The sequence below is a fragment of the Saccopteryx bilineata genome, chromosome X (genome assembly GCF_036850765.1).
Source record: "Saccopteryx bilineata isolate mSacBil1 chromosome X, mSacBil1_pri_phased_curated, whole genome shotgun sequence".
Taxonomy (NCBI): domain Eukaryota; kingdom Metazoa; phylum Chordata; class Mammalia; order Chiroptera; family Emballonuridae; genus Saccopteryx; species Saccopteryx bilineata.
The window spans coordinates 132,429,957-132,446,356 of NC_089502.1; the positions used below are offsets into that span (position 1 = coordinate 132,429,957).

The 16,400-nt window shown below is 44.7% G+C and overlaps 1 protein-coding gene across 8 annotated transcripts in view; it reads left to right on the top strand.

The window, feature by feature from the left end:
* Nucleotides 1-16,400, top strand: part of SH3KBP1 (SH3 domain containing kinase binding protein 1) — a 467,100-nt gene that overhangs the window by 387,600 nt on the left and 63,100 nt on the right. For all 8 annotated transcript variants that reach the window (XM_066248853.1, XM_066248849.1, XM_066248852.1 and 5 more), the window contains one exon: nt 10,219-10,326. In XM_066248853.1, the coding sequence (XP_066104950.1) occupies nt 10,219-10,326 (108 nt within the window). The remainder of the gene's footprint in view (nt 1-10,218; nt 10,327-16,400) is intronic.

Consider the following 16,400-nt stretch of genomic DNA (forward strand, 5'->3'; position numbering starts at 1 on the left):
AGTGAAACACCCTCCAGCACGGAAAATCTCCACCGTTGGAATTAGTTCTCACTCCCTCCCGTGCGTGGCTTTCCCAGGGCGCTGGGGCTGCCCCGAGACTCTGTCCTCGGCCCACAGAAAGGCCTCTGACCCTGCCTCTCCGTGGGGCAACAGGGGCACCCACTCTCGGGGCCTAGGAAGAAATTCTCGCCCACTAACTGCGCACCGACCAGGAGACCGGGTAAAATGGCCGCTCCGCTTGTCTTTCTTTGTTTGGGTTTGGCGCGAGTGTTAGCTTGTATTGCCCGGGTTGCCACAGGATCAGATTTTCCTCGGCTTGGATCTGTGTGCCACAGCCTGGTTCGGCCGTTTGTGCCGCGGCGGCCTGGATCTATTCACCCCCTTTGCCCGCCTCAGTTTCTATTTTCACAGTTACCAGAGAAAGCCGCCCTGTTTAGGTTAGTGAGGAAGGAGGAGCATTTCTTACTCCCTATTTCCTTCGGGGTTTGGTTATATATTTAGTCAATTTTTCACTCAATCATACCTTTGGGTGTATTGCGAAGCATCTGGAAGCTCCAAGTATAGGTTTTTCTGTTTCTGGTTGAAGATCTTGTTGAGTTTTGGGGGAGATTTATCGGTATCGCTTCCTACCCCGCCATTACTCTGACGTCATCTCGAAGCATCTTTTTCTAAGAGGGAAACAGGGTGTGAGCACTGAGGCTTTGGGGGCATTTGCTCTGTATGGCTTCCTATTAAAATCCCTTTGTACGTCGCTGATTCCTGCTTGCCTGCCTGCCTACTTCTCAATACCTGTGGAAGGAAGCTCTGCTTTCTTTCTGGGGTCTGAGATTTGGTTTCAGCTTTTTTCTCATTTCTTTGTTATTGACATCTGAACTCAAAGATTACTTCTGTCGCATACCCTAACCCATGAGCTAGGAGTGGGCTATAGGAATGTAGGACAGTGATCCCCTCAGCTCTCCAGGGTGGATGTGAAGGGCGTTAGGTAGTTGGAATCCCCCTCTGGGCTGGTGGTCTCTAACAATGTTTGGCCTCCAGCAGTCTGTCATCAAAATATTATCATTTTATATGTGTGCCATTATCTAAAAAGGATTGGGTGGCACTAACTTACTGTATGTATTTAACTTTTCCATATAATGATGTTTAACAGTGACTCCACTCTCCTTAGGGACTAGTTCATCTTCCTTGTTAGAGAAGGGTACTTATGCCTAGCAAAGGGAACTCCAGGATAATTAAAAAGAACCCCTTGAATGTAGCTTCATTTCAGAAATTCTTTCTTTAGGACTTCTTTTGGGAATTAGACCTTGAAATAGCTCAGACTTTTAAAGACAGACCTAAAGTTCTATTATATCTAGAATGAAATAAATTCATTCTAATTAAAGAAACAGTATTTTTAAGTGAGATTATAACTTCTGGTTGCAGCCATGGTGGAGTAAAGGTTATTAGACTTACCTGCCTGCCATGGACAACATTAAAATTGGACAAAATACATGAAGCAGTTTTTTTTTCTTTTTTTATTACTTTTTAGAGAGGAGAGAGAGAGAGAGAAAGAGAGAAGGGGGAGGGAGGAGCAGGAAGCATCAACTCCCATATGTGTCTTGACCAGGCAAGCCCAGAGTTTTGAACTGGCGACCTCAGCGTTTCCAGGTCGACACTTTATCCACTGCGCCACCACAGGTCAGGCACATGAAGCAGTTTTAGGCATTGGATGATATACAGCACAAGGATCTTGAGAGAAGAGAAGCATTAAGTAGGTCCCACATCAACCCTGGGATTTTCTTTTGCCTGGGGGCACTTTTTAATTTGAAGCATAGGGCAGTAGAGCCCAAACAGAGCAGAAGACATATTAGAGAGAGGAAACAGATTGCAGTTCGGTGCTACCAAGGTGGCTGGGATCTTCAGGGCAGGGAACTGTACAGGAGCGAGCGGTATACGGGAAGACCTCCAGAAGTCTGATTACAGGGGTCCTTTGAGTCTTTGGCCAAATTCTAATCTGTATATCAATAGGATAAGACTCTACCAGGTCTGGCAGAAAGTAAGTACAGAGAGTAGAGGTGGGGGTGGGCTGTGAACTGAGTGGACATCTCAGAGGTCACCAGTGATGGGAGAGATTGGAGTTCTGGCCAAACAGAATAGAAAAACCTTCCTGAACACAACTGGTATGCAACTGAGAACCAAGAAAAGGCAGCCATGAGAATAGTACTCCCTTAGACCTATCCTAACAAATCCTTAGCCAAGCCTCGAGGAGTGAAGCTGACTTGAACTTCCTACCGGACCCAAACTCAATGCTCTTGCAGGGGAGACAGCAAAATCCAGTCTGTCAACAATATAGCATGCATGATTGTTAAGAACATACAAATACAAATTGTTAGATGTATGAAGAAGCAGGATAATCTTAGGTATTTTATGGGTAGCTTATAAAAGACATGAGACGTTTCTGAATACAAATGTTCCTTGACTTACGATGGAGTTAAATCCTGATAAACGCATAGTAAGTTTAAAACATTGTAAGTCGAAAATACATTTAATACACCTAACCTATAGCTTAGTCAACCTACCTTAACCATGCTCAACAATTACATTAGAGAGAGTATCCTACTGCATATCATTAGCACCAGAAAAGGTAAAAATTTTAAGTACATTTTCTACTGAGTATGTACCACCTTTACACCATTGTAAAGTACAGAAATTTTAAGTTGAACCATCAAAAGTCAGGGACCCTCTATACAGTTTTCAGCCATCAATATGTGTTTCAACTAATATTAGCATGACAAAAAGAAAGCTTGATTACTAATTTTTGTGTGTTACTCATTCAAATCTTTGTTACCAGTTTTACAATATGTGAAATGAAAAAAGTTGGAAGCTAGTATAGCAAAACCTATATGGTATTGCCCAGTAAAAAGTCAGGATATTTTTTTCAAAAGTACACGAACTCTTTGAGGTCATAACTTCCCATATCATAAAGCAGTTAATGATTGCCTAAGCCACCGTGAGCCCGGCATGTTGACATTTGGATTGTAACATATTCTTGAGTGAGCTTGTCCCTGAGACTGTCTCCTTGGCTTCCCTCATTAATTGTGGTCTGCCAGGCATTTCTGCTGACACTGAGATAGACCATAGTTTTCTTTTTTTTCCCTGTTACCTCATAAACTGTGTGCTGATCAGCCTGCTTTAGTAACCGACTTATGGGAATGTTGGAAATTCTGAGCAGAAATCCCAGCCAAGCAGAATAATTGCATCTCTTGGGGAGGTGTTAACAAGCAGAGGCAGAGCTGAATGCTCCTGGGCTCGGACTTCCATAGGGCTTTCTCTCAACACCCCCCTGAACTTCCATGCAGCAAGCGTCCATTAGTAAATATTAAACGGCATTTTCTGTATTGCTGGTGGGATGCTGAGGGTGTGAGACCTCCCTTGGGCCACTCTGAGGTTCACTTAACAGCCACATCAAAAGTATACAACACTCACTTCCTCCAAGAATGATAGTCATCAGAGATAGTCACGGAACACAGCCACCACACTGTATAATTTCTGGGAAATTGGCATTAGGAAGTGTGGGGACAGCTGACCACCAGGAGAAGTGACTAAGCAGAATGCTTTTCTTGTTCATTTGGACCAGCTGGTGCACTCATTTTCATCTTCTCATTTTTTGGTTTGATATGTGCATTTCTAAGCTATACATCCCTATCTGAACTCAAATAAGGCACTTACAATGTCTCAGGAAATGTAGCCTGCCTTTTGGAGGTGCTTTTAAGTTTTTAAGTTGTTACCACACAATTATCAACAAATAATAAATTCAGTACATACCAACAGGTAAGCCTGGTCATATAGATGGAGCATTCTTGTGTATCTAATCTATGTTTGCCTCTTCCTCGTTCAACTTGACCGCACTGCTAGTGTTTGAAAATTGAGAGTTTTAGGTTAATAGTCTGAGGGAAGACTGGGCCATCCATCAATTCATCCATTCAGTCAACATTTACTCAGAATCTATATTTTCCAGGCATTGTGCTAGGTATTTGGTGGTTACAAAGGTATAAAGATAAGATCGTTGTTTTTTATGGAGCTTACCATTTTTAAGAACCATACTGCTCAGAATGTGGTCTATGGTCCAGCAGCATTGATATCACCTAGGAACCTGTTGGAAATGCTGAATCTCAGACCTGCCCCCAACAAATTGAATCCAAATTGACATTTTCACACGATCCCCAAGTGTATAGAAGCACTGGTTGAAATCACTGACTCTCAACCTGCACATTGGGAGGACCTTTAAAAAGCACTGCCTTCCTTGATTTAATTGATGTGGGGTATAGCCCAGGCATTAGGATTTTAAAAAGTTCTCAAGTGATTCCAAATGTGCAGCCAGATTTTGAGAAACACTGCTTTAATATGTTATTTTGTACTTTTGACAATATTGAGCCCAAGGCCCTGGCGGGCTGGCTCAGTGGATAGAGCATCGACCCAGTTGTATGGACGCCAGGTTCAATCCCTGGTAATGGCATACTGGAGAAACAACTATCTACTTCTCTCCTCCCCACAACCTCTCCCCTTTTCTCTTTCTTCCCCTCCTGCAGCCAGTGGCTTGATTGGTTCGAGTGTTAGCCTCAGGTGCTGAGGATAGCTATGTTGGTCTAAGCATTGTCCCCAGGCACTGAGGATAGCTCAGTTGATCTGAGCATTGGCTCCAGATGGGGGTTTCTGAGTGAATCCCAGTTGGTGCACATGAGGGAATCTGTTTCACTATCACCCCTCCTCTTAAAATAAAATAAAATATTATAAAATAAAATAGAGCCCAAGATGAAATTGTGGCTCATTTTAACCAATTTATCAAAGCCAGGTAGAAAGCTTGTCTTTTTTTTTTTTTTTGTATTTTTCCAAAGCTGGAAACAGGGAGGCAGTCAGACAGACTCCTGCATGCGCCCGACCGGGATCCACCCAGCATGTCCACCAGGGGACGATGCTCTGCCTACCTTGGGGCGTCGCTCTGCCGCAATCAGAGCCATTCTAGTGCCTGAGGCAGAGGCCACAGAGCCATCCTCAGCGCCGGGGCAAACTTTGCTCCAGTGGAGCCTCGGCTGCATGAGGGGAAGAGAGAGACAGAGAGGAAGGAGAGGGGGAGGGGGAGAGAAACAGATGGGCGCTTCTCTTGTGTGCCCTGGCCGGGAATTGAACCCGGGACTCCTGCACGCCAGGCCGACGCTCTACCACTGAGCCAACCGGCCAGGGCTGCTTGTCTTTTTTAAAGATTTGAAGTGTCCAGACTAGAGGCAAATGTACCAGGGCTCCGTTGGGGCTCCCTACTGGCAGGTTCTATGTCAGGGAGTAGTTCTTGCTGGTCCCTGTCGAGATATCTGTGTGGAGTGAAAGAGCACTTTAGCATGTTCCCCAGGTCTCCCCTGGCAGGACCGAGCTGACAGAGGCATGGCGTTGAGGTCTGAGCAAGGCCTCCCTCCTCAGACACACCCTGGGGCCTTGGCATCTGTCCCCTCGGCCCTCCTCCAAGTATGTGAATTGCTGCCAGGGTGTTTCACTCTAGGATGGTGCTGAGTCACATGACAAATGCATGTGCGCTTAATTAAGAAGCCTTTCCAGCCTAGCCACATTATCCCTAAGGTCTCTGGGACCAGTACATAGAATCACAATAATGATAACAACCACCAGCAATTGTGTCACCCTTTCCACCTTGCAAAGATTTTCATGTGTATGAAGGAACTGACACCCAGTCTTTATCACTAGCGGAGCAAGTAAGTGCCAGATGGCCCAAGTCTGCTCTCTTCCCCTGCCCTCTGAGATATCTTGGATAACCCAGGATAATGCAGAAATTAGAGGTTGGAGTGCAGCACACCTAGGGCTCTGCATGTCCATTCCTTAAAAGAAAAAACATCATTTGTATCTTATAAGGAAAACATCATATTTTACTCTAAAGTCTGCCTGGTAATGAAGCATAGAGAAACATCTTGGCCATTTTGAGGACTTGCTCATAGAAGAGTGAACATTCTATTTCAGAAATAGAATTCTTTCCATACTCTCGACTCTTGATGAGGGCCCAGGTCTACTTTCCTTTGCTTTCATGCCAATAATGCTTGTTTCTGTATCATCGTTCTTCTGGAAGCATTCATCTACATGCTGAGTTTTTAGGCTTTTCCACTGCAAACTCCGGTGTCATTCGGAGGCCCTCCTATCACCTGCCTGCACTGCTCTTTCCTTATCCTTATTGGAATCTCAAAATCTAGTCAGGTAACCATTGTCTTAGGTTATGCCTATGGTCCTGGTATAATTATTTATAGTGTCCCGGGTTTGGAAATGAATTATATAGTCACTCTAAAATCTTCCAGTATTTTAGCACATTGCCTCTCACCTCAGTGGTCAGCTATTGACTCATTGTTCTTCACCCATCTCCTGCCATCCTCCTTGGGAACATCCGCCTCTACCCTGATGACATTCTGGCCTCACAAATCACTAACCACCTGCTCCTCAATTCTGCCCCTGTTGCTCATGGGTGCCGCCTTGACTCATACCTCATATTACTGTTCAGTAGATGTCATTTGCGAACCTCCTGGGGGCCAAGCACTGCCTTTGCTCTAAGCCAGCGATTTTCAACTGGTGTGCTGCAAGTATTTTTATTTTTATATTTTTTTTGTATTTTTCTGAAGTTGGAAACAGGAAGGCAGTCAGACAGACTCCCGAATGCGCTCGACCGGGATCCACCCAGCATGCCCACCAGGGGGCGATGCTCTGCCCATCTGGGGCATTGCTCTGTTGCAACCAGTGCCACTCTAGCGCCTGAGGCAGAGGCCATGGAGCCATCTTCAGCGCCCGGGCCAACTTTGCTACAATGGAGCCTTGGCTGCTGGAGGGGAAGAGAGAGACAGAGAGGAAGGAGAGGGGGAGGGGTGGAGAAGCAGATAGGCACTTCTCCTGTGTGCCCTGGCCGGGAATTGAACCCAAGACTCCTGCACGCCAGGCCGACACTCTACCACTGAGCCAACCGGCCAGGGCTGCTGCAAGTATTTTTTTTTTTTTGTATTTTTCTGAAGCTGGAAATGGGGAGAGACAGTCAGACAGACTCCCACATGCGCCCGACCGGGATCCACCCGGCACGCCCACCAGGGGGCGACGCTCTGCCCACCAGGGACCGATGCTCTGCCTCTCCGGGGCGTCGCTCTGCCACGACCAGAGCCACTCTAGCTCCTGGGGCAGAGGCCAAGGAGCCATCCCCAGCGCCCGGGCCATCCCTGCTCCAATGGAGCCTCACTGCGGGAGGGGAAGAGAGAGACAGAGAGGAAGGCGAGGGGGAGGGGTGGAGAAGCAGATGGGCGCCTCTCCTGTGTGCCCTGGCCGGGAATCGAACCTGGGACCCCTGCACGCCAGGCTGATGCTCTACCACTGAGCCAACCGACCAGGGCCTGCAAGTATTTTTAAATCATGCAATACCTGACTATTTAGTCGGGGGCACTGACCTCTTTTCTCATAGATTGTCAAATTTTAAAAAAATGACAATAGCCAACACAACAATAGCCATCTGGTGTGAATGAATCAAAGTTATGCCTATTATTTTTGTCAGATTATCAATAAATATATCTTTTTGGGGGTATGCAGCAGAATTTTAGTAATTAGTTTATGTGTGCCGTGATATAAAAAAAGGTTGGAAATTGCTGCTCCAAGCATCAGTACTTGAATTTTCTCTTCTGAGACCTGGTTCCCACTCTCTGTCTTCCCTTTCTTCACACTCGGTGATGTTGCCCTTGACCTTTCTCCTCGCCTCGGTTCTTGCCCTCATTCTCTCCTTTCGGGCTGCCCGGCTTCTCTGGGTCCCACTTGTTTTGAAATCCAGCCTAGCACTCTTGCCAGTGTTTCTGTGCCATATTGACTCACTATGTCTGCATCTCCTACTATGCTTGGAGCTCGGGAGCCCCGTGAGGACACGGTGATTTTCTTTATCTCCCTGAATTCCTCTCCTATCCTGTGCATTTCACATCCTCAGTGAATAAATTGAATTCGCTGCTCTTTTACATTTCGAGAAGCACAGCCCTCATACTAATAGTCTTCCCTTCATCCCTGCCATTAAAGGCTAGTTGTTTTGCCTGGTTTTTTGAGGAGGGTTTATTTTCACTTCTCACTTTGCTATTATAATTGTTTCTGTTTCCCTTAAATTAGCTTCTTTTGCTAGACAAAAAAAAAAATGCCTTGATTGTCTGAAAGTCTCCATCCCACTTCTAGCACCTTGACCTGCCTCTTGTTTTCTGTCCTGCACCAGGCTCCTGTTGTCACTTTTCTTACTATTATAAGTCACAGTGGCAGTTTTCTCTTTTGCATGTGCTTATCTCATTCGTGAGCCTTGTGTTTGTTCTTATACTAATCAGAACAATTAGAATGTGTTCTCTCTTGATCTCTCCCTCTCCTACCTTGAATTACACATTAATTATCACTGTTAATGTTTTCCTTAAGAAGCAAAATGTAGATGAGCCATTTAAGCCATTCGCCACTGATGGGAGATTTAACTATAATGTCATATGCACTGTTTTCCCTGTAGGCGTGCATCAGTTCTAAAGTTATTCTGGATATGCCTTTGCATATTAAAATTCTCATCTGAACTTGATTGCTTGAAATGTCTATTTTGTGGTGTTGGTTGAGACTAGAATTTAAAATCTGTGATTAAGGACCCATTTCTAAAACCCACATTCTCTTCTGAAAGTTCAGTTTATCCTTATTAACAGACCACTGGGGGAAGGGATGGTGGTGATTACTTCTCACCTGAGATGAGCCTTTTGTGAACTTGTGTATAATCATCACGAGAGAAGGTATGTAGAGGCTATCTTGTCCTGTAGCAATCCAAGTATTTGACCACAAGAGATCACAGAACTCCGAGTTAGGAAGAGTCTTTATTGATTCCACCAATATTTATTATATTTGGAATTGTACAATGGGCTGTGGGTATAATGGTGGACACTCAGTTGTGTTATTCACCTTGCTGGAATATATGATCTGGCAAGGCACAAGTCAAGTGCATAAGCCAGGGCAGTCCAGGGCCTAACAGCCAAGGCCTAGGCCAGCTGCATCTGCTGCTTGAGCTCTCTGGCCCCTTCCTAGCCCCATGGTGTTGTGGAGCACCACGAGTACGTTTCTCCATGAGCCCTGAGCATGATCTCCTCACTCCCTTGAGCAATTCCTCCTTCAGATATAACTTTGAAAGTCCTCTGGGTTCCTAGTATTTTTTTTAAAACCTTCACTCATTTTGGCCTTTAACTGAAATTGTTGATACAGTCTGAGGGTCACATTTTTACTCAAGGATGTGCTCTCGACAGTGTTGGGTGTATTGTACTAGGTGAAAGAAATTCCCAAGTGAGAAGGTTTGCAGCGGGCCAGGTTAACCTTGGATTGGAGTGGTAGAAGTGGAATTGGACCCAGAGGACAAATATGAGATAAGTTATAAAACTAGAACAGAGCAGACTTCCACCAAATTGGATATGGGGGAAATAGAGTGGCATAAGGAGAACTGTGAGTCCATTAGGCTCAGGGTGGAAGCTTGGACAAGGCCGTCTTACTCTTTCCCACTAGCACATGGCATAGGGCAGGCACTCAGTAAAGGTTTGATAAGTGAATGAGCAAAATAGGGATTATTCAGAAGGAAGCAGGTTTGATTTTGAAGAAAAAATAGATTTACTCATTCATTTAATAAGCAAATGTTGAGTTCTGTATGGTGGGGAAGGGCTTTTTGTGATGACAACTGTGTCCGATCAACATCGAAAGGAGAAGGTGAAGGACAATGGCACATTAATGAGTTTGCAGAAGTTATGATTTTTCTTATGCTTGGCTGCCAGTCGGAAAGCCCTCTTTAATTTTGACAAGCTTTGTGACAAGCTAATCAAAGAGGACATTGATGCATGTGATGTTTTCTAAAGCACGCTTGCAAGTTAATGAAATGTTCTTATTTCAGTAAAATTAAAATGAAGAAAACATATCTTCCAATATTTAAAGGAAAAAGATCTTTTTGATTCAGGTCATCAAAAAGCAGCAGTAGGTTTTGAGTCCCAGCCAGAAACTCTAGCACAGTTAAGCTTTTGTTCTCCCATCTGACTTTGGGGTTTGTGCTGACTTAGTCTTGGTAACCATTGTTGCATGGATAGCGGCTGCAAGAAAAGGGCCTTCGTTCTCTCTAAAAGGGACACCAGACCTCTCTGGAGTGTGTTTGCCCCGTTTCTCATTCTCCGCTCTTCTGTTTCCTAGGACTGCATCGACATAGGCTGGTGGGAAGGAGAGCTCAACGGCAGACGAGGAGTGTTCCCTGATAACTTCGTGAAGTTGCTTCCACCAGACTTTGAAAAGGAGGGCAATGTAAGTCTTCTTGACTTCGATCTCATGCTGCACATACTGTCAGAATACTAGCTCCCTGATGGGGCTTGGGTGTAAAGTGTGGGAAGTTTGGTGTACCATTGAAGAGCTCTGGCATTTTAGTTTTATGGGCCCAGATTCTGAACCCTTGGCTGCCCATGTGACTGTGAACAAGTTTGTTAATCCACAAGCCTCAGTTTCCTCATCTGTCAGCTGGAAACAGTGATCTCTATTGTAGGGTTGATCCATGAATGAACAAGATGATGTGTGTAAAGCACTAGGAATAATACCTGCTTATTTCAGCACCTAAATAAATGGCAAAAACCCTTGGGTGCTCCGTTTGGTAAGTGGTCTGCCAGCATCCATGTAGCAGGTCATTGGCGGTGGTCAAGTGGCCAGTATTATGGAAGTGGCTAAAACACATATTATGAAGCTGAGGGTACAGAGTGAGGCCTGCTAATCTTACACTCTGTGTGTGTATGCACATATGTGGACATGTATGCACACATATCATATCTGTAGATATACATACCTCTGATGTGTGCTTTTTCTTTCTTTGTGGTGATCCATTATATGATGCCATTGTTTAAATGAGCCAGTCCATCTTTGTTTGCCTCACTTCAAGTGTGTTATTTCAATCCTGATGATGTAACAAGAAATGCTGAAAAGTGACAAGCACTTTTCATTGTAGGGTGGCAGCTATTTGGTCTTATCCATCCTGTTCTGCACCTCAGGGCTCTTTGCTCAGGCTTTCACATAACTTCTTCCTTCCTGCTTTTCCCGGCCTTGGCCCTCTTCATGCTCTGAAGGCTCTGTTATAGGACCATGAACTTAACCTCAACCCATCACCATTCCCACAGAGCTGAGGTTTGGAAAGGATAGCTACACTATTGGAGGATTGGTTGCCGAGGATGCTAAACAGCATTGATAGTATATATGCTGCTTAGATGAATGGATATAATTGTTTAAAAAGCTACATGGTGTCAGTGCCCAACAGGATCATGCCTCGTGGATTGTTAGATTGGTTTGAAGCCTAGGGCCATACCCCTTAGGATTTTTGTAGCTTACTTTCTTTCATTGTTTAGCTGAAGAATGTTCTGTTCCACATCTATTACTCTTTCTTGGAGTTGAGTTTGGGGTCCAGGGAATCTAGATTCTGCTTCCTAGTGTTTTCTAGATTCTTGATACTTGTTTCTAGTCTATGGACCAAACTTTAACAGCATTGCTTATACCTTGTTAGAAATACTCAGGCCCTGGCCAGTGACTCAGTGGATAGAGCGTTGACCCAGCATATGAACATCCCAGGTTTGGTTCCTGGTCAGGGCACACAGGAGAAACGACCGTCTGCTTCTCTTCCCCCTTCTCTTCCTCTTCCCCTCCCGCAGCCAGTTGCTGATTTGTTTGAGTGTAGCCCTGGGCGCTGGGGTTGGTTGAGCATGTCAGCCTCAGGAACTAAAAATAGCTCAGTACTCAAGCATCAGCCCCAGACAGGACTGCCGAGTGGATCCTGGTTGGGGTGCATGCAGGAGTCTGCCTCACTACCTCCACTGCTCTCACCTAAAAAACCCCAAAAGTACTCAGACTCCACTCTAGACCTGGCACATCTGAAGCTGCATTTTAACGAGATCCTCGGGTGATCTGTTTGCACATTAGTGTTGGAAGTGCTGGTATAGAAGCAGGTATCTGTTTAAGTGATAACAACCCCACTTTCCAGTTCCTAGCCATATTTTAGTAGGGGAATAAATTCACAGGACAGAAAAGAGCTTATCATTCATTATAGAAATTGTCCACCAAGCAAAATCACTTGAGCTCTTTTTTACTAATGACAGTTGATCACACTGGTGGTTTATCAGTTGAAATATTATCCCTGACAAAAACAGATGCTAACAGTCGCAACTGGATAGTTAATGTTTTGAAAAAATAAGACATAAGAATGAAGTTTGGCAAAAATTTATAGAGTATAGTGGTTGTGACTCTAGGCTGTAGCATCCAGTACACCTGAGCTTGAACCCTGGCTCTGTCACGTACTCGTTCAGTTCAAGGCCAACTCACTGAATGTCTCTAAGCCTCAGCATTCTCATCTCTAAAATTGTGAGAATAATTGAACCTACCTTGTTGAACTCTTGAGAAGATTATCTGAGGAGATGCATAGGAATTCCTTAGCATAGCACCTGATACTTGGTAAGTGTCCCGTACATGTAAATTTTTCCAGTCTTCGTAATTACTATTACTACAAGTATGGGAAGCTAAAACTGTGCAGTAATGATAGAAATCTGACTCTGGTTCTTTTTGCTTCAGCTGGTCAGGTCAACACAATTATTTTGGTGCCTTGGTGAGCTTCCACGGGAATCCAAACAAATTAAGAACTTAGATAAATAGCCTTTAAAAAGAAATCTAATGCTTCATAAAATATGTTTGTAGAGACAAGTGAGCCCAGAATGGAATAATCTTCATGTTATTTTATATATTTTTCCAGGATCTGCTGTATGACAATTATATTTTATGTTCATTCACTCTGTATTTGTTGGGTCCCTTCTCTAGGCTGGCCACCATGCCAGCTGATGGGAAGTGAAGAGTACACACGGTTGCTGCCCCGTGTGCTTAGAATTGGGCAGGGGGGCCCTGGCCAGTGGCTCAGTGGATAGAGTGTCCGCCCAGTGTATGGACGCCCCAGATTCAATTCCTGGTCAAGGCACACAGTAGAAGCAACCACCTGCTTCTCCCACTTCCCTCTTCTCATTCTTTCTTCCCCTCCCGCAGCCAGTGGCTCAATTGGTTCAAGTGCGGCCCCCAGTGCTGAGCATAGTTCTGTTGGAGCGCACCTGTCTCTGGCAACAAAAACAGCTCAGTATTTCAGCATCAGCCCCAGATGGGGGTTGCTGGGTGGATTCTGGTTGGGGCACATATGGGAGTCTGTCTCCCTATGTCCCCTCGTCTCACCTAAAAAAAATAATTGGGCAGTAGGTCTTCTACTCAGGGCTGTAGAAACCTGCCACACCTTTCCAAAAGGATACTGAGGGTGGGCCTCTCCTAGGGATTGGAGGCCAGCAGGCCATCCAGACTGCCCGGCTCACCCTTCTCAGCAATCTTTGTAAGCCTGGTAAAAGGTGGTCACATCCTTTGGATGCTAAGACCTTCATGGTGACTCTTCTCCCTTTGGCCAAGGAATAAGCAAGCATGCGGTCCTACTACACATGTGCCACTTTATTGGTTCTGATTGAGGTAGTATCATTTTTAAGGCTAAGGTCAAGTCTGGATCTTCTTTTAACAAATGGGCAAACCCTGTGATTGCCTACATGTTGGCACCCTGCCTTCTAGTTCCCAGTCATATTTTAGTAGGGCAATAAATTCACTCAGATGAGAGAGGCTCCGTGACATACTTTTCTAGAAGCTCTGCTTTGTTACATAAGGTATTAAGGGAAGATTCCATTGAAAGAGTGAAGTTGTCAGTGATGAGTGGACTCATCTTGGCTTGCTCATTGAGGCATGCATGCTTTTTGGGACCCCATGGGCATTCCTCCAACCTGAGACAAGCAGCCAACATCTCTCTGATAGGTCTTTTAATCTTGTCCCTAAGAAGCAGAAAACTCAATTCTAGAGAAACAATAGCCGTACCTGTCAGACAAAGGAATTCCTACAGCTGAGAGGAGATTGTATAATGTGACATTTAGCTTCTAGAAAATTCAAAGTATTACATCCCTTTCCATCCTCTCCGGCCTATAAAACCAGCCAACCAGCTTGGCATTGGTTGTTGTACCAGCCTTTATTGCTCCACCCAGAGTATTGGTGAGTTAGTGATGATGACGTGACTGGAGATGGGGTTGTCATTTGCTGCGTGGACTATGTAAAGATGATTAGAATCATTAACAACACAAAGACATTATGTGAATGACAGAGTCTGAAACATTATTCTGCCACAGGTTTCAGTAAATGTCATTTTGTCTTGCCAGTGGCTGAGGTTGCAGTCATTCACCCAGAAAAGAAGACGATCTGTGATGATTAGGGTAGACAGAAGCAAACAGCATGTATTCCACAGCAGACCTCTTAAATCAGTAGGCATCATGGAAGCATTCCCACGAGGCGGGTGTACTTTGTACTCAGGTGTGGCTTCAGGTGGTTACCACAGGGCCTTTTGGAATTCTTGTCATCTTCCTTTTAAAGAGCGCTGGGGGAGTTCTCTCACCAGGGTGTCAGACACTCTGGGGCTTTCCCTCAAGATATTCCCAGGAAGCACCAACTGATGATCTCATGCTGTATATTTTAGACTAGTTATTTGGGCTGTTTACAAGAGAACCTAAATTCAATGGCTGTCTGTTTATTTTGAGCCTTGACAGGAAAATTGAATATCAAAATGGAAAGATTAAATACTCAGAGAGCTCTAATGAAGCAGTACTGTCATTATCACTGAAGGAAAAGGAGACCGCGGACTCTCAAGAGCAGAAACACTTTCCACTGTTGTTAAAGAAATTAGAAGAGGTTTTCTGAAATAACATTTCTGAAAGATAGTGTTTTAATAAAGTCTCAGATGTCAGTCCTTTTAAGAGAAATTGTTTGAATCACCAAAGGATGTCACAGTCCTAACGTGCATTGATTTGGAGGGCTCTTCTGAGTTTATGCCAACAACTGGGCATTGCTAAGGTCCCCATAGGCATTTCCTTAGTGAATGCTCCACAGGGTAAGAGGGTCTGCCTTTTAGCCCCAGGGGCACAGAAACCCACCCTCAAACATTTCTAAATATGGCCATGACAGATATGCACTCTTACATGTGACAAGTCACAGAGACTCAGGGAACAGACTACCAGCTTACAAGTTACAACAGTACTGAAACGTCAGCCTGTCTGGAACATGTGGGTCTGCCTGCCCTGGGTATTTGTTCCCCATGGGCCTGATTCCTTAGAGGCCAGATCCTATAGGAAACCACCATCTATTTGGTGCTTTCTGGGAGAGCAAGGAATGAAAGCAAGAGGAGATAGTTGTTCTCGTGCAGGACTTCACAGGTTTAGCTTGAGGCCCCCTCAAGCACCAGAGGGAAAGGTTTGCCAAGGGAGCTCCATGCTGGATTCAGCTGAACTTGGATGGTGCTTTGGCCTTTGCAACTCTCCATTTTTCTGTTTTTATAGCTGACCAGACCCTTCCTGTTCAACATCAATTTCCAGACACACTGTAGCACAATCAAGTAGGTGTCCCATGTTCTCGATTACAATTGAGTGCCAACCTTAAGATCATTCTATTCAAGTGCAACTCTTAAGATCGTTCTAGATTACTCAGCAGGAGTTTTGCACATTCCATCTTTTACAGGAAAGGAAGTCTATTCCTTGATTCCCATAGCGGCTCATCTACCGCAGGTGAATTTTGCTCTGCACCATTAACTCTGACTGCACTCTTTCCTCAGTTCTTAGAAGGCCTTTTACCTTAGCCCCTCTCATCTGACAACTCAGTTTATAAAAGTGTTCTCAAAGTTCCTGTTTCAGCCTTTTGAGAACCACTATTCTTTCTCATTTCTAAAGATGCCCAATAAATTATTTCCCTGTATTTAGTTTACCAAAAGGAAACAAATATGTGCTTCTAATAAGCAGCATTATGAAAAACTTTTTTACCCATGATATTATTTGTCTGTACATTTCATTTTCTGTGTAGTTTCACCTGGAGTAGTGGGGATTGTCAGGGGGTTAATGTCACCCAAGTATGGCCTAAGATGGAGCCCCGACTGAGCTTCCCTGAAGTATCCAGGATGGTGCTCCCTCTCTTTCCTTCATTGGTACTTGCAGCCTGTGCTTTCCCAGTTGATCCCCTCATTCACTATACTCTTGTCTGAGGTGATTCTCTCCCATCACTCCATCTGAACTGGAATCTCCTTGAAGGCAGGGCCCATGCCCTGAGCTTCTCCTTCATGGGGCTTAATAGCATGTGTCTTAGTCCACTTGGGCCTCTATAACGTCATACCATAGACTCTGCAGCTTATAGACAACAGATATTAATTTATTGCAGTCTGCAAGCTGAGAAGTCCAAGGTCAGAGTGCTGGCCCAGGAAGTGGGCCCTGGTTCATAGACAGCTATTCTCTCACTGTGTCCTTCCA